This window comes from Carassius carassius, chromosome 20 (assembly GCF_963082965.1).
Source record: "Carassius carassius chromosome 20, fCarCar2.1, whole genome shotgun sequence".
NCBI lineage: Eukaryota > Metazoa > Chordata > Actinopteri > Cypriniformes > Cyprinidae > Carassius > Carassius carassius.
This window is the reverse complement of record NC_081774.1, coordinates 33271381-33296541: the sequence shown is the minus strand read 5'-3', so window position 1 is coordinate 33296541 and position 25161 is coordinate 33271381. Positions and strand designations below refer to the sequence as shown.

The following is a 25161-nucleotide window of genomic DNA, read 5'->3' as shown; positions in this document are numbered from 1 at the left end:
ATTATTAAATACCCTATGAATAGTAGTTATTAAGATTGATGTGATTTGGAATAGTTCAAACGTGTTTGGAAAAATATATAATCAGAATATCAATGTGCCTTATTATTATGCATGTGGTGAAAAATACAATTTTATTGACCTACTGTATAAGCATTTGTGAAATTGTTTTGCCTGCATTGTCCCTTAAACTGGCAGAAAAGGATAAGGCCTAAGATATTTCTTGAGCTGAAATTAAAAAATAAAAATAAATAAAAAAACACCACCAACAACAACCAAAAATGACAGATTATTTATATACATTTTTTTTCTTTTTCTGGTGATTAAAGAGTTGTTCAAGTGTCTATCAGATGTTTGAGTTTTTTATTTATTTATTTTTTTTCTGTTATCCACAGAACATGGTAAAGTATTACAATTATTAATAAGGAAAATAATATTTAAGATTTACATTGGCCATGTTTTGACATTATTCTGATGATGTCTGAAGCACATTGAGTAAAAATAAAATTCTGAATTCAAAGCATTTTGAAAATGACATACTTCCTGCTTCCAGTTGGTGGCGCTATAACTTTGACCCCTAATTGTCACATCTATGCAATTGGTATAATACAACGAACAAATGTGGATGTTATTAGACACTTCATGTTTCTCATTTCACCTCGCCACTGGCAAACCATTTGAGATATCAAAAATCTCTTCGCAATTTAGCATCCTCAATGTCTTGAGATCATGTTCACCGAGTTTGGAGACAATCGGTTGGAAATCCTCAGAGTAATATATCAAATTCCAGAGCACGGGCTTTTTAAACAGCTCTAAATAGCCAACTTCCTGTTGGGCGGAGCCTATGACATAGAGGGTGAAAGTTGTTTGGCTCAGTGAGATCTATATGTGTACCGAATATCATATGAATAGGTGCAAGTATGTGTGAGATATACATTGTGTATTCTGACTGTGTTCCAGGGGACGCCGTTGAGCTCCTGTGCCATGCCCGGGTCCCAGCCTCTGCTGTGTCCTAATGGCTGCAGATTCCAATGTGTGTGCCAATTTTCAAGAGTTTTTGACTGAACAGAACTTAAAAGAATGCAGCAATTTAGATTTCATTTAGAAATTCATTCTATTTGTTTAATGTATAAAGCACATTTCCTTTACTGTGTAGTAACAACGTGTACAATGCAACAATCAATAATAAGGAAAGTTACAAATGTTTAAGTTATATCACTTTTTTATTTCAAATGATGTGCATATGTTAAATTGTTCTTGAACAAAATATTTTACTTAAGAATCTAGTGAACTGCATAGTGTACACTTTGTCTGTTTTGCAAGTGAGCCTTCACTTTGTGACAAAAATTAGTTAAATATTTTTTTGAAAAACAGTTTGTAACCAAAAGAGAAAAGCATGACCATTTATTTCATAGCTGAACACATCCTGAAGTCTCAAAATCACTCCTTAATTCAGTATAATTAAAGCCTTGAACATAAATCAATCAGATCACAAAAATGTACAAAAAGGCACATTAAATCCCTGTGCTTCTATACTGTAAATTTCAAGTAGCCGAGCATGTGTCATACTCTACAATCTATGTACTATTACTTTAAGCCTTGACATTTAGCCTTGGAAACTTGTGTTTGCTTGTACTGATACATTTAAACCCATATCTGCAGCTGTCTTCATCCACTGAAACAAGGGACAAAGTTGTGGCATTACTTCTGCTTGTCCTTCACTCGTCTGTTCCACTATACATGTCAGCTAGTTTAGTGAAGCGAGGACCCCAGTCGTGAAGGTAATCATAATCCTGGTCTCCATCACTGCTAGAGGAATTGATTGAGCTGACTGATCCTGCAGTAGATCCATTACCTTCGTAGTCAAACACCAAGAGGGAGTCATACGGTGGAGCGGAAGGATCATTGTCAGCAGCCCTTAGACCCTGCAAAGATAACCAGTGTAATATGTATTACATTATAATTGTAAGAAAATCTTCTTAAAGTATATATATATATATATATATACGTTATAAAATGTTGAGCTCATAATGTAATCATATTTTTTATGTAATAACAATTTTTCACATAATGTAATAGGTTATTGTATGATAAATGTATTACATTATGAACTCACTTTGGCAACTTATAATGTTATAACAGTTCATAAGGTAATACCAGCAAATAATTTCAAATCATTTAAAACAAGGAAATCATTGATCAACATAGTCTAAGTCTAACTGAGATATTTCAGTCTAGGAGCAGCTGTTGACAGCTTTCACAACAAATCGAGGTTGGTCCATATCCATTAAAGACTTGCAATGCATAGTTTTTAACAGCTTAAGTTAAATATTTTTCTCTGAAACTGTGGTCCTTGGTAATGCATTTAATACCATCACCTGGAATAAAAAACAAACAGGCGAAACAAAATTAATACCTGTGTCTCCTGATGATACATTGAGGTGTTATGAAGCAAAACAATCAGTCTGTGCACAAAACTGAACATTACATCAGCATTATTACCTTTAACCCACACCCCCGGCACACAGTCCTGAGCGTGTTCACAAATATCTGGAGAGCATGCATTGTGTGTTGTATTAGTCATCATCAAAATGGTACTTGCATGTACTTATCTAGGATCCCACAACCTATATACAAATTAAAAATCATTTGCTTGTGCAGTCAGCTTTAGGAAGATTGCTCATGTGTGAGTTTGTTCCTGCACATACATTATATGCAACAGGAAACTCACACTCCAGACTGTTGTGAATGCATTCAGGACTGCTTGCAGAAAACAAGGCCTGAGGATGTGTAAATTAACAGCAGATTTTAATTTTTTTGTGAACTGTTTTTAATGTAACATCATAAGTTTCTATTCCTGCATTAAAAGTCCATGTTATCGAAATTTAAATAATCGTTGTGACAGATTATTCACAGAACTTCAGCAGTCGTAACAAATTGCTTAACATTATTGATGGTTATGTATTGAGAAATTTCATGATTGTGCTCTAATGTTGTTAGGACTCTGATGAAAACTACTGATGACATTGGAATCCTCCTCATTGAGCATGAAGGCTCTCATCTTCTCTCCATCTCAATCCAGCCTCATCGAAGACCATAATTGAAGGAGAAGTTGTGATGGACAATACTGACGACTTGCCAAAAGCTATGGACTTGCATACACACTGCATCTCATCTCTCACATTAGTCTTATAAGTGTGTTCTGTCACTGCATGTTAGTGCTGTTAGTGCTCAGTTAATGTGTGTTTACACAATTTTTCAAGGGATATAGCATATATTGTTGACTACTGTGCGCTCATGTTTCTTCCACAAACGAGTTATAATTGTTAAAGTGCTTTCAAAGCATATTTTTACTTGTCCTGTTTACTTGTCCAAGTTTCATGCATTGTCATGTCACCATTTCTTTGGTTAACAATAAAAAAATGCATTGAAATATGTTTTCCTTAGTTTTTTTGTTTGTTTTTGTTTTTCAATTTAGGGTTAGGGTTTTTTTTTTTAGTTGTAACGTACAATAGTTATTTATGCAACCTACAGAATACTCCAAATAATAATTGATGTGAACAAAAGATTTTGAGTAAAGTCTACTAATGTAAACTTGATTTGTCTACTGCATAAACTTAAAGTTCTATGTTAATTCAACTAAAGCTGTTTAGTTTCAATTTGTGTCAAAACTTAAAAAGTTTCGTGCAACCGGTTTCCGCGCTATGTTCTAGTAAAGTCAACTAAGTTGGGCTAAGAGTGTATAGGGAGCTAATCACTCACACCACACACACACACACACACACACGTTTACATTGGCGCTCTGGAGAGCGTCAGGTGATTCTATTTACAATGTTTGCAGCATTGCGAAGTGTACGCTGTTAAAAATTGCTGTGAAAAAATGGCCAAATTTTGACAGTAACATGCTTTTTTTCATTAAAACAGTGTATTCTGGGTAATATTCGTCATTTTTGAGAAAGTAGCCTGCTGCTATATATTGTGAGTTAACAGAGTTCAAAGTCAAATCACACCCTACACCCTCATTCACTATACCCTACATGAGTTTACTAATATAGTCCACCTGACAGAAAGAATGAAAACGAATGAGTGTATTCAGGCTACGTCTACATTAATACGGATAAATTTGAAAACTGCGTTTTTGTTTTAAAATGCTCTCCGCCCACACTAGTGTTTTCAAGCGTTTTCCAAAAATGTGTCATCCACACAGAAACATCCGGAAAAATTTAATTCGCTTTCTGCGCATGCGTAAAGCCTAAAAAAAGCTCACAGTAGATTATATACACATGGAACAGACATGAAACTTTTTCATGCAGTTTTTCTGACAGGAAATTCTATATATTTTATTTACGAAAAAAACCTCACTATTCACTGATACGTCCAGGTCGCAAACACTCAGGATTGTACGTCTGATCTATAACGCAACTTGCGGTCGCGAATAAATTTGCTTTCATCTTTGCAGGACTGTGATATGAAGAGTGTACAAAGTAACACATCTGTAGCAATAGAGTGAAAGGCATAGCACATAACGTGCACAATATACCAGTATAAACACGGGTATCTATTGGTATAATATCCGTCACATGACTAAACTTGCTCATCGTTTTCAAAAGCCTCCGTTTTTTGTATGGTTGGTATAACTGTGTCTTTAAGATGCATCTGTTATAGCAAAATTGTTGTGGTTGGTCAAGTGATATTGGCTATTGCTAGTAGCTATAATCTATTAGACTGACTTAAAATATTGCTAGATTAATTCAGAATCCGTTTTGTGATGTTCAGAACTGATCTGTATATTTATTTTGTGGATTGTCACCATTGTTGTGATTCATACACTGATTCTTCAAGTGTCTGTCTAAATTATAACAATTTTTTTTTTTATTTATGAGTGATGTCTTTTTAACAGTCTTTTATAACCGATGGCTCAGCAGTGCTTGATCTTTTGTTCTAGAATCAGTATTCATTAAGAGAAAAGACACTGGATAAAATCAGTGAATCACGAATAAAAGGTTGTTTGTTCTTATCAATCAATAAACAATAACAGATTTTTTTTGTCTCTTTTTTTGCTATAAAAAATTACAAAGACACATTGTTACAGCAGACAAATACAAAAACATTAGTATTAAAAAAATCACGGTTCAAGTTCCCAGCTAAAGTAAACACTTGATCTCCATCATGGCAGTGAAGAAAAAAAAAGAACCTTCTCAACCTCTGTAACTCTCAATAAGATAGTCATATGACAGAAATAAATTCCACTGTAAAAAAAATTGTACCGTTAAATAACAGAAATTTCCTGGCAGCAGGGTTGCCAGTAAGGTACTGTTAATTTACAGATCTCAACTGTTAATTTAATTTTTTACAGTGTTTTACCGTAATTCTACCATGGAAATTAACTCCACTCCCACTATTTCAAACAGGTCGAGTTTATAAACTAATATTTATACAATGTTAGTTCTGTGAACTTATTTCATTTGAGACCACTGAAAAATTATATTTCTTAATATAAAACTGCAAACACTTAATGTATAATAGTACAGCAACTAAAAGCATGACTTTTACAGAAATCACTGCAGTTCATTGTTAGCTATATTACGGTTGCCAGTAAATAACTGTTTTTTCTACAGTTTGTTGCCATAAATTAATTACAGTTTATTACTGTTAAATTATGTTTCATGCTGTTTTTTCTTCATCTTAAATCTTTAACCCTTTAAACCCTACAACAAAATCCTCAGTTTTAAATGAACACTTATAATATGTGCACACTACAGAGTGTTAGAGTAACACTGAATCCGTGAAGTTAATGAGATAATTCTTTGATTAATTGATGATTGAGCATTAGTGATGAACACCTGCTATTAACAAACAGAATCACTGAAGAAATGAGAAACACAAGAATTACAACTGACTTCAGACACAGCCTTAGATGAAATCAATTGAAATAAAAGAATACATCAAATCTCTCAAGATCTGATTAAACAGCTCCTAAAACAGCTTCACCAGATTCACATTACTACCAGACTGACTTTATTTCTGTCAGATGTCTACAGAAGATCTTATTGAGAGCTACAGAGGTTTAGGGGTTTTTTACACTACCATGATGGAGATCAGTGTTACTTAAGTTGGGGTCTTGAACTGTGACCTTTCAACACTAAGGTTTTTGTTGTTTTGCTTGCTGTAACAATGCGTCTTTTAAACTTGTTATAGCAAAAAAAAAGTCAGTATAAAAAAATCTAGGATTGTTGTTTATAGATTGATAAGAACAAACACTCTCTTATTTCTGATCCAGTCATGTGTCTCTTCTCTTAGTGAATATTGATGCCAAAGCAAAAGAAGGAACACTGCCATAAGTTATGAAAGACTGTTAAGAAAATGTCATTCATATATATAAATATAAATATAAATATATATATATATATATATATTTCTTGAAATTTGGACAGCTTATGAATCACAATAATGGTGACAATCCAAAAATAAATAAACAGATAAGTTCTGAACACCACAAAACATGCTACTAAAACGTAAGGCAAAAGCAAAAAAATAGCATCTATTAAGAATTCAATCAAATGAGTGGATAATTCAGGGGCATAATTTATTCAAGCCGCAATGCATGCTGGGAGTCATGTTAATGACACTGAAGCTCAAAATATTTTAAACTGTACTCTAATATTTATCGTCTGGTTATCACGTCACTGTAACTAAAGCAAATACTGATCTCTGCAATGGTAACAATCAAACGAAACAATAAAACATCATCATCTAAATTGCTGTAACTCTCAATAAGATCTTCTGTAGACATCTGACAGAAATAAAGTGTGTTTGGTTAGTAATGTGTGAAGCTGGTAAAGCTGCTTGTTGGTTGTTCAAATCTTCAGTTGATTTCATCTAAGGCTATGGCTGATGTAAGCTGTAGCTCTTGTGTTTGTCTTGTTTCTCTTTTCTTCAGTGATTCTGCTCATTAACAGCAGCTGTTCATCAGTGTCTGAATTCACTAATTAGTTTTCATTCTCTCTGTCAGGTGGACTATATTACTAATCTCATGTAGGAAATAGTGAGTAGCCGCTTTTCCACTGTCAAACCAGGCCTTAAAACAGACAAGGCGGGGCTAATGATTCGATGATTCAAGTAAAAGTCATGTTTTTAGTTACTTTACTGTTACACAATAAGTGCTTGCAGTTTTATACGGAGAAATATTCCTTCTCGGTGGACTCAAATGAAATAAGTTCACAGTACTAACATTGTAAGAATGCTAGTTTTTAAACTCTAACTGTTTGAAACAGTGGGAGTGGAGTTAATTTCCATGGTAGAATTATGGTAAAACACTGTAAAAATTAAGAGCTGTAAATTAACAGTACCTTACTGGCAACCCTGATTCCAGTACATTACTGTTACTTAGCGGCACAATTCTTTACAGTGAATCACAGACACTTCCATTGAACCGATGAACTGAGATGAGTGACAGGCTCAGTGCATTTGAAATTATAAAGGGAGCACTCCTTGCACACATACTCGACTAATGCATTCAGAATTTTAATTAAAGAGCTTCATTGTTTGTTTGTTTTGCATGATTCTAACACAATTTCCCCTCACTAAAGTTCAGCTACAGTTTAGCTATGCTATATAAATGCTAAAATGAATCTCAGTCCCTTATACTAGGCTACTTTATTATAAGTGTAATTATATAATAATGACAATATTAAAACATTTTTGGTCAGTTTATAATGTAATACATTTCTCATAATGCATTAATTGTTATTAAATTATTATCTTAAGATTTTATAACATTTTGATAAAATTATTACATTATTACATTATTATTGTAATGAAATGTTCATACTTATTACTTATTTTTAATTGATTTATTTTAGACATTTCACTCTCTCTCTATATATTTTATTTTATTTATTTTGTGTGTGTGTGTGTCTGTAAGCCAAGGCAAAGATATACACAGAGTTTCGCGCTCAAGTTCACAGAGACTGAGACAACAGAAAGCACATCCTGTTTTGTTGTTCTAGTGAGTGCACACATATAAACATTGAGCCTTTACAGATTTGAAAAATGTATTACTGTCATCTGAATGACCAAAAATTATGGAGTATTATTAGAGCAAGTGAGCGCACCAGCACCTCCATCTGTATGCAGTGAGCTACTGTTCAGCTCCACACTCCACAGACACTTGAACGTCACACATTTTTCTAGGTTAACATGAGATTGAGCAGATATGTTAAGTTGCTAATACTTACATATTTCAGAGGATAAGCCATATTTGAGGTTGATGAATGATAAGGGAGCATTTAGATTAGAGCTGAAGATCTTTGCCCGAACCCGACGGGACCCGATGGGACCCGACGGGTTCGGTCGGGTTCGGGCTTAATTTATAAAATCTTACGTGGGCTCGGGCCAGGCTTGGGCTTGCGCTCCGGTTTGCGAGGTAAACGAGCGGTCATGTGATGTGTTTCAATTAGCGCGAGAAAGATGCGAAAATTAATGCTGAGTAGGTGTAACGGAGGCTTGCCTCTGGTGATTACGTTTTGGTTGCACCAGCAACTAAAGCAAAGTCTGAGGTGTGGACAAGTTTTGACCATGTTTATAATGAGAATAATGAGTGAATAATGACGCACCATCAGTGAGCGCAGGAACGCGCTGAAGACATCTACAGTGGATTCAATCATGTTCCACCACAAAAACATGTAGACCTAGCTTAATCTCTGTGAGTAATGGTTTTTCAAATGATAACTAAATATTAATTGAGTCTTAAATGCATAATGTGGACAGAGTATTTACGCTAATGTTGGCATTATTCTTTTATTAAATATCATCTGCTAGTGCGAAGCAAATCCGGCGGAGCCTTTATCTTAATTTTATTATTGCCAAATAACCATCTTAATTTAAAATTTATCTTAATTTAATTTGTTAAAAATGACTCGTTTTTATTGGTGCGTTGGTTTAAATGAGCCTATGTCTAGAATGCTGAGATGTTACGATGTCACAGAGGACTTATTTTATTTCTTTATTCCAACTTCCAAGTGGTCTAGTCTACGTTAGTTATGAATAAATTATGTTAAAACATGAATAAATGACTCATTATTGACAAAAGGCAAAAGAGTTTCAATAATGTCGGGCTGTAAACGGGTTCAGGCTTTAAAAAAGCTGTCAATCAAAATGTACTTGTCGGGCTCGGGCCGAAACCTGTCGGGCTCGGGTCCTGTCGGGCCTAACTTTTAATGCCCGATTACAGCTCTAATTTAGATGTCCTGCCGATCTCTCTGTCACAAACTGCATGACTTCACATGTTGATTTTCTTTATTATTATTTTGTCCCTGTGACTAAGCGACTAAGTGTCCTTAGCACTTTTTGAAAGCCACAGAAAAGTTTATATTTCCTGTGTCATAACCATGTCAATACCATCTCCAATTTCTGAGGAAATTATTTGTAATGTTTATATCATTTAATTCTCCTGAAGCAGGTTCTATTAGCAAAAAAAAAAAAATGGCTACTACATAAATTCCATATGTTTTATGAAAGAAATGGCAAATTTGTCAACAACATCAGATGTCTGTCTGAATGATGTATAAATACTAAATATGTGACCTGACAGCATTGCTTTTATGGACTGATAGTCATCACTTCTAGCAGAGTTAGGGTTGAGGGAACATAAGACTCAGGGAAAATAAGGCTGAGGGAACACAAAACACTAGATAAAACATATCTATACATAATTAAGTTTGTTTGTTTTCTGATCATATGTGTTCTGATTTAGAATTTTTGGAACATCTGTTTAGATGTTTAAATGTGAATATTAAGATCCTGGTGAATGTAAATGGAAAGAGGTAACAACAAATTGTTTTATTTGTTCATTAAACTGTTTTTAAAAGTTACCTTGTTACCATAGCAGATGCACAGCAGACATACTGTTATGAGATGAGAGAAAATGGATCATTTGTGTTCCAATACTTAAATGTGAATCTTGAATAAAAGTTTTATTTAAAAAAAAAACATTCCCACTGTTTGTTTTAATACAATAATTGACTAATTCAATGTATTTGATAGTTAAATGACTACCAATTCAGGTTTTGGTATCAACTCCATCATATGAATATTTTGATAAGTCAAAGCAGAACTCAGTAGCTTAGTACATATGTGACCCTGAAGCACAAAATCTGAAATTTAGATTTATAATGTAATAAATAAGCTTTCCATTGATGTATGGTTTGTTAGGATATGACAATATTTTGTCTGAGATACAACCATGTGAAAATCTGGAATTTGAGGGTGCAAAAAAAAAATCGAAATATTGAGAAAATCATCTTTAAAGTTGTCTAAATGAAGTCCTTGGCGGTGGATATTACTAATCAAAAATTAAGTTTTAAGTTTTAATTAAATCTTCACGCAACATGATCTTTACTCAATATCCTAATAATTTTTGCATAAAAGAAAAATCTATAATTTTGACCCATTCAATATATTGTTGGCTACTGCTACAAATATACCTGGGCTACTGATGACTGCTTTTGTGCTCAAGGGTCACATATAAGATACATAAATGTAGTTAAATTTAGAGTACAAGGTTTTATTTTTTCAATTTTGCATCCTGTTTTGTCCCATTCATGTAGAATCAATGTTTCATTAGTATTATTTACATAAATTAATCATCTTATATTACCATAAAATAGTGGTTTATCTTACATTGGGGCAAAGCCTGTTTAACTCCTTCCCCGCCAGCATTTTTTTTTTTTTTTAGTTGCTAGCCATCGCCAGCGATTTTGATGATTTTCACTAACCCTAACTACAGTATAGTTTGCTGTATGAATATTTTTATATGCAATACAACAAAATAAAGATCAAAGCCTTTACTTTTAAACAAAATGAATCAGTTTTATTCTAGTTCATAGCATTCTTTTTTTTTATAAACACTTGAATATAGGTAGGTTACATAAAATGTATAATTTTGAGCAAAAAGATGATAAAATCAAGTTTTTATCAAAAACTACATCTAGATAATATTAAATATGATTATCAAAGCATAAATCCAGTAAATCACTTCCATCAACACCTCCAAAGCTTGCACAGCCATATACCACTTCCTGAATCATCATTTCACTCCATAACATTATGCAATTTTCATTTAGATGCTGTCTATTGCTGATGATTGCATTATTTATCATATGCATCTGTTTACATAAGAGATCGCTCGTTTCTCCATCCTGTTCATGTGTGTTTTTGTTTGGGAGGTTTTGTACTAGTTCAGAAGATGTGTAATAGCGTCCCTGAGTGTATAACAGTGAAAACACGAAAAGCCGCAAAATCTCATCAATTGTCTTCTACATGACAAGATAACTTGTCAATGGCAGGGAAAGAGTTAATACACCATTTTATATGTATAATGTCAATATTGTTGCATCAATTAAAATCATGGGAACCAATAAATACAATGATCTTGCAACAGTTTCTTATTTTGCAGACATTTTTCAGCATGTCGTGCAGGGCTCTAGTATGTGTATAACAAATAAGTACTGACATGACCTGCTGAAATGCATCAGTGAATTATTAAATGTTTCAAACCTTTTATTTGTAAACTGGCTAGTACTGTACAATAAAAAGTAAGCAAACTTCTAACACTGCTGTCACTGTAATATTTCATTGTAAGATACAGTAATCAAATAGCTAGAAAATAAAGCACTTATATAACAAATAGTTATCCAGATTGAATGTTATTATTGTTGCTAATACAATTAATTAATTAATTAATTAATTAATTTTATCTTAATTTCAATTCCAGTTTTATCGAGCAATAGTATTAACCATCCCTTTGCGCCTTGTGGTGATTTTATGACTGGGTTGTTTTTACTTGAATGCAAGCATTTTGCTTGACCACCTACAGTATATATTCATGGAGGGCCATAGCCCATATGCAAAATAATAGTACAACCTGTTGTATTTTCTTCTTTAAAACAATGTATATATATATATATATATTTTTTTTTTTTTTTTTTTTATGCTTGTATAGTACCACTTCACCTCGCTGATGAAATCTCCAATATCTCCAGGATGAGGTGCAGTGGATCTGACAGGGTAATGGGGCTCAGGGTGCAGGGGTCTCTCATCCATCCGACGGATGCCAATGGCCTTGAGGCCATCAGTCTCTATATCCGGCTGCTGCAGCTGGCTCAGGTCATAATCCTGTTTGCAAACACACACACAAAAGTGCAGAAATATGCTGGATTCAACAAGACTAAAAACACTGTTAGCATTTATAAAACTTCTATTGTCATACACTGATTTTTACAAAGATTTTTTGCTCTTTACTGTCAAATACAGCATTTTTGAGTGAATGGCAATAGCAGTAAAGATTGTTGTTCTTGAATATGAGAGTTACATTTTAGCAGCAACTGAGAAACGATTGTCGAGCTGTAATAGGGAGTTACTGGCCATTTTGTATGGTTGGTGACATAGGTGTGATTTGCAGGCTGGGACTTGCCAAAAATCAATGCTGTCCCCACCACTTTTTTTTTTTTGAAAACCGTTGAAAAAATATAGTTTACTTAACGCAAAGTAAAATTATTTCCAATCTGTCTCCAGTCATTCTTCATAATTTACTTCATTCATGTACCACAAAATGCATTTGCGCCCATCATACAGGCCTTTTCTCTTGTTGTTTACTAGGGTTGTGCCGATAGACGATAGTATTGAGTATCGACGATAGTCAGAGTTATCGACGATAGCAGACGTCTCTGTCAATAGTCCAGATGATAATAGGCTCATTCTCTTATTAATGTTTTAAATTATAATAATAATAATAATTCTTTTAATTTTTATTAGGTGGCCCATTATAATTCGGCTATCAAACTGCCCAGCTATTTCAATTCAGCACCGCATTTCACACACACGTGCTCAAATGAGGATTAGAGTCTGTAGCCGGTGAAGGAGTTTCCATCCTCAAACAGATGTACATCGTCTGCAGATATAAGGTATTTCATTGCACTTTAACAAGTAATCTGAACGTCCTATATACGTGCAATATTTTAAACGAGCCCTCACTAACTGAGTTTAATGCCACAGTTATGTTAGAATGCATCTCCAGAGCGATGTATGACTGATGCATCCATTTAATTCAACTTTACTCCAAATATATAAACTTACCTGTTTTGAATACTTTATATTTAACGTGTTCATTTATGTTAAATATTACTGTTAAACTGTTGGACTTTAAATTAAATCTACTATTGATTTACACCGTTTAGACTGATAACTTCCGTGTGCAGAGTGATGATCTGTGATCTGTGATGATCACTTAGTGAGCAGCGAAATGCAGGTGAATTCGTCAATTGTTGAGAAGTCAAGGCCACACAATTCCATAATACTAATACTGGTCTCTTTTGCTTTTACAGGGGAGGCCACTGCCAGAAAGTCTTACGAGAACACAGGAGATATCGAAGCTTGTAGGGAATTCAGGTAACTGGTTTATCACAGGAGTCCTGGAGACAGGAGAACAGAGACGCACAGGTTAGCTTCTCAAAGGTAAGTATATGTTAATTCTGGAGGTCTTCTGATAGTGAGGGGAGCTGGAGACAAGATCGTGAGGTTGATTCCTATTGGAGGCTTGATGGTGAACTGGTGCTGAGGTGAGTGCTTTATAGTGCCTTGCTGAGGGTGATCAGGTGCGGGTGATTAATACTTCACTGCAAGAACATCAGACAGTTCCCCAGACCAGGGAAACAGGGGAGGTTGATAACAGAGAATGCATTGGAATGGAGTGAGATTGGTAGATGTCTGTCGGAGGGAATTGTGGGCGTATTCGGCCCAGACTAAGTTATGGTTCCAGAGATTTTGGTTGCGGTGGCAAAAGGTTCTGAGGAATCGACTGATGTCCTGGATCTTGCGTTCTGTTTGACCGTTTGTTTGTGGGTGGTAGCCGGAAGTGAGACTTACTGTGACGTTGAGAAGGGCAAAGAACGACCTCCAAACCCTCAAGATAAACTGAGGCCCCCTGTCCGAAAAAATATATTCTGGAATGCCAAAGTTACAAAATACATGTTCAAACAGAAGTTCTGCTGTTTCAAAGGCTGTGGGTAGGGCTTTCAGGGGAATCCATCTACATGCTTTTGAGAATCTATCTATGGCCACAAGGATGCAGGTGTTACCATCCGAGACTGGGAGATCAGTGACGAAATCAACCCCAATGTGGGACCAAGGGCAATGGGGAATTGTTAATGGGAGGAGCTTTCCAGGAGGTAGTTGTCGAGGTACCTTGGTCATGGCGCAGAGGGCACATCCTTGAATAAAATTCCTTGATATCCTCCAGCATTTTCGCCCACCAGTATTTCCTTTGGAGAGTGGCGATTGTCTTACTGACTCCGGGATGACCTGTTCCCACAGATGAGTGAGCATAGGAGATGAGGGGCATACGATGGTCTTCAGGCACGTAGATCTTACCCGCCGGACACATGGGTGGAATGGGTTGGTTTCGGGATTATTCACGGAGTGGTTCATCTAGGTCCCACTGGATCGGATTGACAAATAGCCTAGTAGGCAAGATGGTCTCTGACTCTTCTGGGGTTTCTTCTAGGGTGTAGAGGCGTGATAAGGTGTCGGCCCTCGTGTTCTTGGACCCGGGGCGGTAAGATATTTGAAAGTGAAACCGGGTAAAGAATAGGGCCCACCTGGCCTGGCGAGGGTTGAATCTCTTCACTTCTTTCAGGTACTGGAGGTTTTTGTGGTCAGTAAGTACGAGAAAAGGCTGTCAGCTCCCTCGACTGCCAATGTCATAGTTTCTCTCAGCTGGAGATAGTTTTCTCGAGGAAGAAGGCACAAGGCATGGGTTTTGATGCATGTTCAGAGTACTGGGATAGGATGGCTCCCACGCCTGCTTTAGAGGTGTCCACTTTCCACAATAAATTTTTTCTCTTGGTCTGGGTGCTGCAGCAAGGGGGCTTTCGTGAAAGTGGTTTTCTATGTCTGGAAGGCCTGTTCAGCTTCTGGAGTCCATTGAAGGGTTTTGGCTTACCCTTGAGAAGAGATGTCAATGGTGTGGTAATCATACTGTACTGATCAATGAAGCGGCGATAAAAGTTTGCGAAGCACAGGAACCTCTGGAGATCTTTCTCTGACTTGGAAGTAGGCCAGGAAGTGATTGCTTGGGTCTTACGGTCATCCATTTTTATCCCTCTTGCGCTGATGTGGTAGCCTAGGAATTCAATAGAGGTCTGGTGGAAGATGCATTTCTCTGCCTTCACAAACAGGGAGAACTCTCAGAGTCGATGGAGCACTTGGGTAACGTGATGCTGGTGTTCACTTTCATTGCGAGAGAAAATGAGTAGGTCGTCAATGTAGACAAGGGCAAACCGGTTCAGGAACTCTCTGAGGACTTCATCCATGAAACTTTGGAACACTGAGGGGGCATTTACTAGACCGTAAGGCATTACTAGATATTCGTAGTGCCCAGCCGGGGTAATGAAAGCCATTTTCCACTCGTCTCCCTTCCGGATTCTGATCAGGTTGTAAGCACTTCTTAGATCTAACTTCGTAAACATACGAGTGTCACAGAGTTGTTCTAGGGAGGATGGAATCAATGGAAGTGGGTAACTAAACTTCACCGTTATTTTATTGAGGGCTCTGTAGTCAATACAAGGTCATAAACCACCATCTTTGTTCGGGACAAAAAAGAAATTGGCGGCAGCTGGTGAAGTGGAAGGTCTAATGTACCCCTGTTTTAAAGTCTCTTCGACATACTCACGCATGGCTTCTTGTTCGGGGATGGACAAGGAGTAAATTCTGCCCTTAGGAATGGGTTCTCCAGGAATGAGGTCTATGGCGCAATCCCAGGGTCGATGTGGGGGTAGCTTGGAGGCTGAAATTGGATTGAAGACATCTGCAAAGGAGGCATAGCATGAGGGGAAACTGGTAGATAGATTCTCCTAAGGGCTCTCAATAGATGTAGAGTTCACTAACATGGAGTCGGGGTTGTCACTAGGGGAATGCAAATGGTTAGTGTTTGAGCAATCTCAGCCCCAGCTCAGAATTTTTCCGGTAGCCCAATCTGTCGAGGGTTGATGCTGAATTAACCAAGGGGGGCCTAGGATTATCTCAGCTTGGCTGTTAGTGAGGACAAATGGGGTGAATGGTTCATGATGGGTAATCTCTACACAGAGAATGACGGGTGCGATTTGCGATGTAACGTACCCCTTGTTGATCATCTCGCCCGTCACTGCGTAGATTAAATATGGTTTCGAGGTTCGGGTCCTTCAGAGGTTGTGTGTCTTGGCGAGTTTCCCCCAAAATGAAGTTGCCGGCCGATCCGGAGTCAACAATGGCAGTGGCTGTAATTTGGAGATCTCGAAACCTCAGGGTTACACAAATAGTTAGTGGGGTTGATACAGAGAGATGAGGAAGAACTGAACTCACCAATACCCTCGGAGGACAAGATGGACAGGTTCATATAAAGTGTTTTTCATTTCCACAGTAGAGCCATAGTCTGAGCTCTAGTCGGCGATTTGTCTGCTGCATGAATTTTTCTAACCTCAGATTATCATCATAGATGGCGAGCTGTAGTCGAAGTGCGGGATTTAACCCTTCCCGGTAAACCGTCAGCAGTGCCTTCTCGTTCCATCCGCTTGCTGCGGCCAGAGTCCGGAAATCTAGAGAATATTCAGACACAGATTTCTTCCCTTAACGTAGATGCAACAACTGATCGCTGACCAAAGAGTCTCCCACCGGGCGCCCAAACACCTCTTTAAAGTGGCTGATGAAACTTTGTAAAGATGAGGTGACCGCAGTCTCCTGAAACCACAGTGCTTCAGCCCATCTTAACGCAGCCCCGGATAACTGCTGGATAATGAATGATATCTTTGATCTTTCAGTGGGGTACTGATGTGTGTGTTGCTCCAGTGTGAGAGAACATTGTAACAGAAATCCATTGCGGTCTTCCTCCTGGCCGGAGAAGGGCGCTGGTTGAGAGATTGTGTTCGCGATGTACACCAGTGTTGGACCGGTGTTTGCGGATGCGCCGTCCTTGGGCTGTGCTGAATTCTCATGTGGTCAAATGTATTCGATCAGCCACTAAACTCTCAGCTGACTTAGCTAATTCTTAAACATAACGATGTTCATTTCCTTTCCATTAACCAACAAAATTAGAATGTTAAATTAGGTTTACATTAAATTACAATGGAAAAGTGTATGACCCCTTAAAAATAAATGTTTAAATAAATAAATAAATGAAGTTCTTCATGCACATAAACAGGAGAAGACAGAGAAAAACAATAAAACATCAGAAATTTGAATAAAATAAATAGGACTACATGAAATATGATTCAGTTAAATAATTTAATAATTTCAGTGTAATGGCAGCACAAGTTTAATGCGAAAATCACAAAAATAAAAAATAAAAGGTGTCCTGTTTATGTTCTAGTTTTTTTTTTATTGTGACTATACATACATAAAATAAACCATTTCAAAGGATGTCTTACTCCTATGTTTATGACAGAATAATGATAGAATGTTTTAGTTTTTGTCCGCAGTGATTAGGACAATATCCAAACAACTAACAAGATATTGAAATTTAATTATGGCTCCAGAAGTCAATTGTTAAAATGTACACATTTTCAATGGTCAGTTTTTTTTAGTTTGTTTTTTTTAGTTTGCCTGCCTATAAATCAAGTAGTATTAAGATATATCTTTTTGGAGTCTTCATTTTCAAGATCCTACATCGTTCAGTCCCAGAGATATAAGGATCTCAATGAGGCTCCATTTTTAGATTGTTGAAAATTACCTATTTTTAGTGGTTGAAAACCAAATGTTGGTTACTTTGTATACAGCCAATACTAATTTAAAGAACAATGTCTGACAAATAAATAATGATGAAATTAGAGTTGTATCTTGTTTCTTTCTAGCAAAACAATATGCATATAACATACCTGCCCGGGTGCAAAAAATGCACTGAAATGGTCAAGTTGAGGCACAACACCTTGCTTGTGTAGTTGCTTGTGTAGTCTATTTATAAGATTATATATCTGAATCAGCTTCAGTGATATTTGGAAGAAGGAATTTAATTAATTTTTTAACAGCTTTGAAAGCTGCCAGGAGTTCAGATATGCAGTAAATGGAGCCTCATTGCGACCCCCATATGTCCGGGACTGAAACTTCAGAAAAATAATATTTATTGGACATTTCTGCAGAGAGATATGTTCAGTGCAGTTGTTCTGACAGAAGGAAACAAGATTCATTTCTAGTTTTAATATTATTTGTTCTTTAGCCTTTCCTCTTAAAAAGAAAAGGAGTATCATATTTTCAAAGTGACCCACATTTGGTTTTTGACTACTAAAAATGTGTACAATCTAATGATTTACTCCTGGAGTCATATTGAAATTGCTAAAACCAACAGATTTTACTTACAAAGCTACCAATCTCTGTGTAAATGTAACATTATGATGTTGCCATCTTTCTGAAGTTATTTTTACCATCCTGTTATTTGGCTCTGAAACCCAGGTGAAAATTGCCATTTTTGCCCACATAATTACTGGATGAATCAACATTTGTCAACGAATCTCTTGTAAGATTCAAAGAGAAATACATTTTAACAGCCCCCTTTTGCCACCAACTGGTGTAACAATGTAATCCATAAATCTTTACTTGAAGTGTCAAATTACTTTCAAAAGGTGATTTACTCTATTTTAAACGTTACCATACACATAAGAGCTTATATCTGAACTATAAACTTTTATCTCAGTACTTCTGTGATTTGAATGTTTGTAGCAAAGATATAATGATACTGTGTGGTTGAAAAGATTGTAGCTTTCTTTAGATCGGCAGCAGTGCAAACGCAGATTTAAATGCTCAAATCACACTGATGTGACCTTATGCTGCATGAACCAAGTGATCACAATATTGATCACACACGTCAAAGGTTGAGGAATGAAACAGATTAATAATTTTAATTTAGGAATAGAATCATGTTGGAGTTGAAATTAAAAAAAATATAGAAAATGCTTTGTGCTAGTGACAATGTCAGTATGTTTAAGTATCTTACTGATAATTAAGTGAAGTCATGTAGAAGATAAGAGATTGAGTTCGAGTTTAGGAGCCTGATGGCCTGGGGGAAGAAGCTCCTCCTAAGTCTCTCAGTTTTTGCCATCAGGCTACAAAACTCTCTGCAGGGCTTTGCAGTCTTGACTGGAGCTGTTCCAATACCACACTGAGATACACTGAGTCAATACACTTTCTATAGCCCCTGAATAGAAAGTTTTCAGGATTGCTGGTGAAACCCTGAATTTCCTCAGCTGTCGCAGATGGTACGGTCTTTGTCTGGCTTTATTAACCTGAGTTTGGATGTGTGAAGTCCAAATCAGGTCCTCTGAGATACATGGGTTAGCAGCAGGCATTAAATAGTGATTCACTACAACTGAGCTAATGCTATTTGGTCCACTTGGCCACCGAGATCTGCTTTACAAAGGACTAGTGTTCTCCCTACATGACACCTACACCTCTCACAGCACTTTCACGAAAGCAAAACTATTGCTGACTGAAAAATCATCATATCTGTTACAAAATGTAATATGATGATCTGTTATATGAGCCATGTATTTTGTGATCTGTAGAACCACTACAACTTCCCATTGGAATTTTATGACTTTCACACTTTTATGGTGGAATTTGGGGTCCAAGATAATAGTAGGAAGCAGTCATCTGGTACACACATAATTACACCTTAAATGACATGGTCAAAAGGCATTTCAAACTAAACCACTATTCAGTTGGTAATTGTTTCTCATTCTCATGGCACCTCGGTTTAAAGCTCTTGTATGTTATACTAATTTTGGAGCAAGGAACCATACCGCCAAAAATAAATTGTGTTTCAATAAATTCAAGTAACTTGCCAAAGTGGTCCTGTCTGAAATAATAAATATTTTAAAATTGTATTGCATAGCTGCCATAAAAACAGTCAATTTCAAATGTTTGCAAGTTTTTTTTCTTTCTTCTTTTTGTTCTTAACAGCTCCCACCTGATGTGGTAAAGTGATGATGAAATAGTGTTCCTACAAATTAGATTCAGCATTTCAGTAATAAAAGTGTACATCTTTAAAATGCATGCTAATTACAGCAAAGCGCAAAAGGCATTGTTCGGTGGTCAGCAGTGGTCATAATAGTAAATTTGTAATTAATCTGTTCTTGTAAACTCAGAGGTATGTATTCAGACGTCAATTAAATTGTCATTTAACCTTGATGTTAGTCAAAAAAACAGGTAATTTTGACACAAGTGGTGGGTGAAAAACACTGAAATTCTGGAATCAGACAGCCATAAAATCATTGACTAACCACGGTAAATGTTTACATTCCCATGAGAAACAATTACCATCTGAACAGGTCTTTAAAGTGTCATGAAATACTTTTTCTGAGATTTTAGCAGAGGTGTTTGTGTTGAACATCATAGAAGACAATCTTAGCATCCGATAATTTTAACTGTTGGAGAAAAATAGTTAATTTGAAGCATTTTGCTCTATTTTCATCTTCCAGGTTTAAAATTGACTTTGTGTTGACATCACAATTTGTGACACAGCAAAGGACTATAGTACATCGATTACGCGTCAGTGTCTATTAAATTATTCATGAGACTGCGTGTTCTTATCCTATGAGAAAACACTTTGCTTAATTATTATAATAACAGCTTGTGCTGATTTGCTATGACAGATGCTTCAGACTGTGAGATGACATTGTATACATTAACTGAGAGAAACGTTCATGAATCGAAGAAGAGTGTTTGGTTTTGCATTGTAATAAGAGTTCGTCCCAAAGGTGATTAATTTACTTGGTGAGCATAACTGTTTTTACAGCTCCTTGACATAACCTGTCAAAAGGCTTATATAAATGCAGCAGAATACGCCTTAAAAAGTTATCATATATGCAACAGCGTGTTCATATATTTGTTTTCGATACAGAGTGCAAATGACTGTGCATTTATTTGTGTTTTTAACTCATTGGGAGTGAAATGAAACTGTCTGAACCCGAAGCTGTGTATGTTTTCTGTCTCCGCTCTTCCCCCTCCACTCACACCACGCCCACTTTTTTAAACATTTTTAAAAACTGTGGTGAGAACTAATCAGTGCTGAAACGGGGGTTTCATGACCCTTTAAATTGCACTGTGAAGAGAGCTGATGACATTTAAAATAAACCTTTCTTCCTTTATTATACTAATGCTGAAGGGTCCCCTCTGGTGTCTATCTTTACTGTACAATCTAAAAAAGGGGGTAAAACATTTTAATTAAAATCCTACGAAGATGTTTAGCTTGTTGTAGACCAATACAAGCTAAATTCAGAGTTAGGGTACTTGGACAGTACCTGGTCTTCCTCCCCTCCTCCCTCTTCATCATATTTCAGGATGCTGTCTCTTATGTCCTCCTCTGGGTCGATCAGCAGCTGCTTGACCTGCCGTTCTTTATCTCTCCTTTTCATCCACATGACAAACAGCAACACAAGGACTACACAGAGAGAGTTATTATTACAAATATAAAAATAATAGTTTTCCTTATCAGCACTGACTTCTGAAAGGGTCAATCTGAAGAAAGGTGTTATGCAGATCTCTCAGGTTCTTTTGAGAAGTATTCGTTTCTAACCCTTAGTGTTATTATCATAAATGTAAATGCAACTTTTACATGTTCAGATTTCATAAATCTGCACATAATTAAGTCACCTAATTAAAAGCCGAACAAGCATTGTGATCCTGTATAAATATTAAACCATTTATATTTCCTTTTTGCATTACTGTAATGACTATATATATATATTTATATATTTTATATATAAATATATATATATATATATTTTTTTTTTTAAAGAAAAATATAATTAAATTTTTTTATATTGGAAGAAGCATGATCTGGACATGTTCTTGAGATTGAGCTGTAAATGTGGCATACAGTATGTGACTCACTGAGAAGGGTGATGATACAGAGCAGGAGGGCAATGATCGCTCCTGTGCCAAGTCCAACACTCATGATGCGCTCCTGATCCGTGCAGTCACCGTTATGATCACACTGACACACCTTCACTCGCAGATACGAGGTGTTGGACAGAGGCATGTCACCAGAGTCTGTGATTATAATGGGAATCCGATAGATTCCACTCTCCAGAAAGTCAATTTTAAGAGAGAGTTGTGCATATTCACCTAGGAAATGGATTAAACACTATTAAAGCAACACTTATGATTATTCATATGTATTTCCCTGCAGGTGTGTTATTTGTGTTCTTGAATCTGTATGAAAATAAGAAATTATCTTAAGACAGTGTCTACACTGGAAGTACACTGTGACAGTTTGTACTGTTTGACGGTTTTACCGAAGAGCAATATTTAAATTTTACTTTAGTGTGTCTGTAGTTACCAGCATGTCACCAAAGCAAGTAGTTGGCGCTAGTGAGCATCCGATATAATATAACTTTTCAAGAGAAGTCAAGCTGTTAGGACTGTTCCAAAGTGCTCTGTAGCAAAATTTTAATCTCACTTAATAAATCCTTACATTTATATAGCACTTTTCTAAGCACTCAAAGCACTTTACATTGTCAGGGTCTATCTCCTCATCCACCACCAGTGTGCAGCATCCACCTGGATTATGCTACGGCAGAACATATTGTGCCAGAACGCTCACCACACACCAGCTTATTGGTGGAGAGACGACAGAGTGATGAAGCCAATCAGCAGATATGGGGATTGTTAGGAGGCCATGATGGTCAGAGGCCAATGGGTGAATTTGGCCAGGATGTTGAGGTCACACCTCTACTCTTTTCGAAAGACATCCTGGGATTTTTAATGACCACAAAGAGGAGGGCCTCGGTTTAACGTCTCATCCAAAGGACATCACAGAAGTCAGTTAATTCTCAGCACATAGAGACTCTTTCACCTAGATATCACACTATAGAGACTGTGTCTGTTCCCCGAACTAGAAAATACAAAAAAACGTCCAAACCAAATTAAGCGTAACAATTTAATTGAGGTACAACAAATAAAAAACAGATGCAATACGGATATTGATAAAGTCCGTAAATTAGCTAATGATAAAGCTTGGCTTATTGAATATCAGATCCCTTTCTACGAAAACACTTTTTGTAAATAATATGATCACTGATCATAATATAGATGTGCTCTGTTTGACAGAAACCTGGCTAAAACCTGATGATTACATTATTTTAAATGAGTCCACCCCCCAAGATTACTGTTATAAACATGAGCCACGTCTAAAAGGCAAAGGGGGAGGTGTTGCTTCAATTTATAACAACGTTTTCAGGATTTCACAGAGGGCAGGTTTCAAGTATAACTTGTTTGAAGTAATGGTGCTTCATATAACATTATCCAGAGAAACAAATGTTAATGATAAATCCCCTGTGATGTTTGTACTGGCTACTGTATACAGGCCACCAGGGCACCATACAGACTGTATTAAAGAGTTTGGTGATTTTACATCCGAGTTAGTTCTGGCTGCAGATAAAGTTTTAAGAGTTGGTGATTTTAATATCCATGTTGATAATGAAAAAGATGCATTGGGATCAGCATTTATAGACATTCTGAACTCTATTGGGATTAGACAACACGTTTCAGGACCTACTTATTGTCGAAATCATACTCTAGATTTAATACTGTCACATGGAATTGATGTTGATAGTGTTGAAATTATGCAGTCAAGTGATGATATCTCAGATCATTATTTAGTTTTGTGCAAACTTCATATAGCCAAAATTGTAAATTCTACTTCTTGTTACAAGTATGGTATAACCATCACTTCTACCACAAAAGACTGCTTTTTAAGTTATCTTCCTGATGTATCCGAATTCCTTAGCATATCCAAAATCTCAGAACAACTTGATGATGTAACAGAAACTATGGACTCTCTCTTTTCTAGAATTTTAAATACAGTTGCTCCTTTACGATTAAGGAAGGTTATGGAAACCAGTTTGGCACCATGGTATAATGAGCAAACTCGCACCCTAAAGAGAGCAGCCCAAAAAATGGAGCACAGCTGGAGGAAAACAAAACTAGAGGTATTTTGTATTGCTTGGCAGGAAAGTAACCTATCCTACAGAAAAGCATTAAAAACTGCTATATCTGATTACTTTTCTTCTCTTTTAGAAGCTGCACAAACATAACCCCAGGTATTTATTCAATACAGTGGCTAAATTAACAAAAAATAAAGCCTCAACAAGTGTTGACATTTCCCAACATCACAGCAGTAATGACTTTATGAACTACCGAAATTCCTCAAATAAAAACCGGTAGTCAAATAAACGTCGGGCCTCTTATAGTGGCCGGGGGCCTGGTCAACACGGAAAAATAAAGGCCGGTCTTAAATAAAGGCCGGGGGAAAATTTGTGCAGCAGAGCCAGATAACGAACGTACACGCCCACTGCCGGAGCCTTTCTCGTTCTTGAGTCAAGAACCGGTTGCATCGTTTTTCGGATAACCAGTACACTGAACCGAGAAACGTTTCTGTCGGACGCGTCCGATTCGAGAACCTAGGAGCTGATGACACTGCGCATGCGTGATTCAACATGAAGCAGACTGACACAGAGCGCATCTGAAATGAACTGATTCTTTTGGTGATTGATTCTGAACTGATTCTGTGCTAATGTTATGATCTCTGTCCACTGGAACGCTATCGCTTTTAATTTAATTTAATTTAATTTTAATTTAAATGGATTATTTAAAACAATTACTTATCAAACAGATGGAATTAGAATTAAAGGCCTGCCTCAAATAATAGCCTTGCTTCAAATAAAAGCCTATTACCTTCTGCAGTTCAGGTAAATAAAGGCCCCAGCTTTTATTTGAGGAATTATGTTTACTTCTAAACTCGATACTATTAGAGATAAAAGTGTAACCATTCAGCCGTCAGCTACAGTATCACATCAGACAGTGCACTATAGACCCCCTGAGGAACAGTTCCACTCATTCTCTACTATAGGAGAGGAAGAATTGTATAAACTTCATGTCTGTTAGACCCTGTACCATCTAAACTCCTAAAAGAGGTGCTTCCAGAAGTCATAGATCCTCTTCTGACTATTATGAATTCCTCATTGTCATTAGATATGTCCCCAAAACCTTCAAACTAGCTGTTATTAAGCCTCTGATCAAAAAAACACAACTTGACCCCAAATAACTAGTTAACTATAGGCCAATCTCAAATCTCCCTAGAAA

At 36.5% G+C, this 25161-nt stretch overlaps 1 protein-coding gene across 1 annotated transcript in view; it reads right to left on the bottom strand.

Moving 5' to 3' along the window:
• Positions 1-1201: 1201 nt before the first annotated feature.
• Positions 1202-25161, bottom strand: part of zmp:0000000625 (cadherin-2) — a 111681-nt gene continuing 87721 nt past the window's right edge. Inside the window, exons 13-16 of the mRNA XM_059502611.1 lie at positions 21910-22143; positions 21318-21457; positions 12010-12171; positions 1202-1922 (exon numbers count right to left, since the gene is read on the bottom strand). Of these exons, the coding sequence (XP_059358594.1) occupies positions 1716-1922; positions 12010-12171; positions 21318-21457; positions 21910-22143 (743 nt within the window). The 3' untranslated portion in view covers positions 1202-1715. The remainder of the gene's footprint in view (positions 1923-12009; positions 12172-21317; positions 21458-21909; positions 22144-25161) is intronic.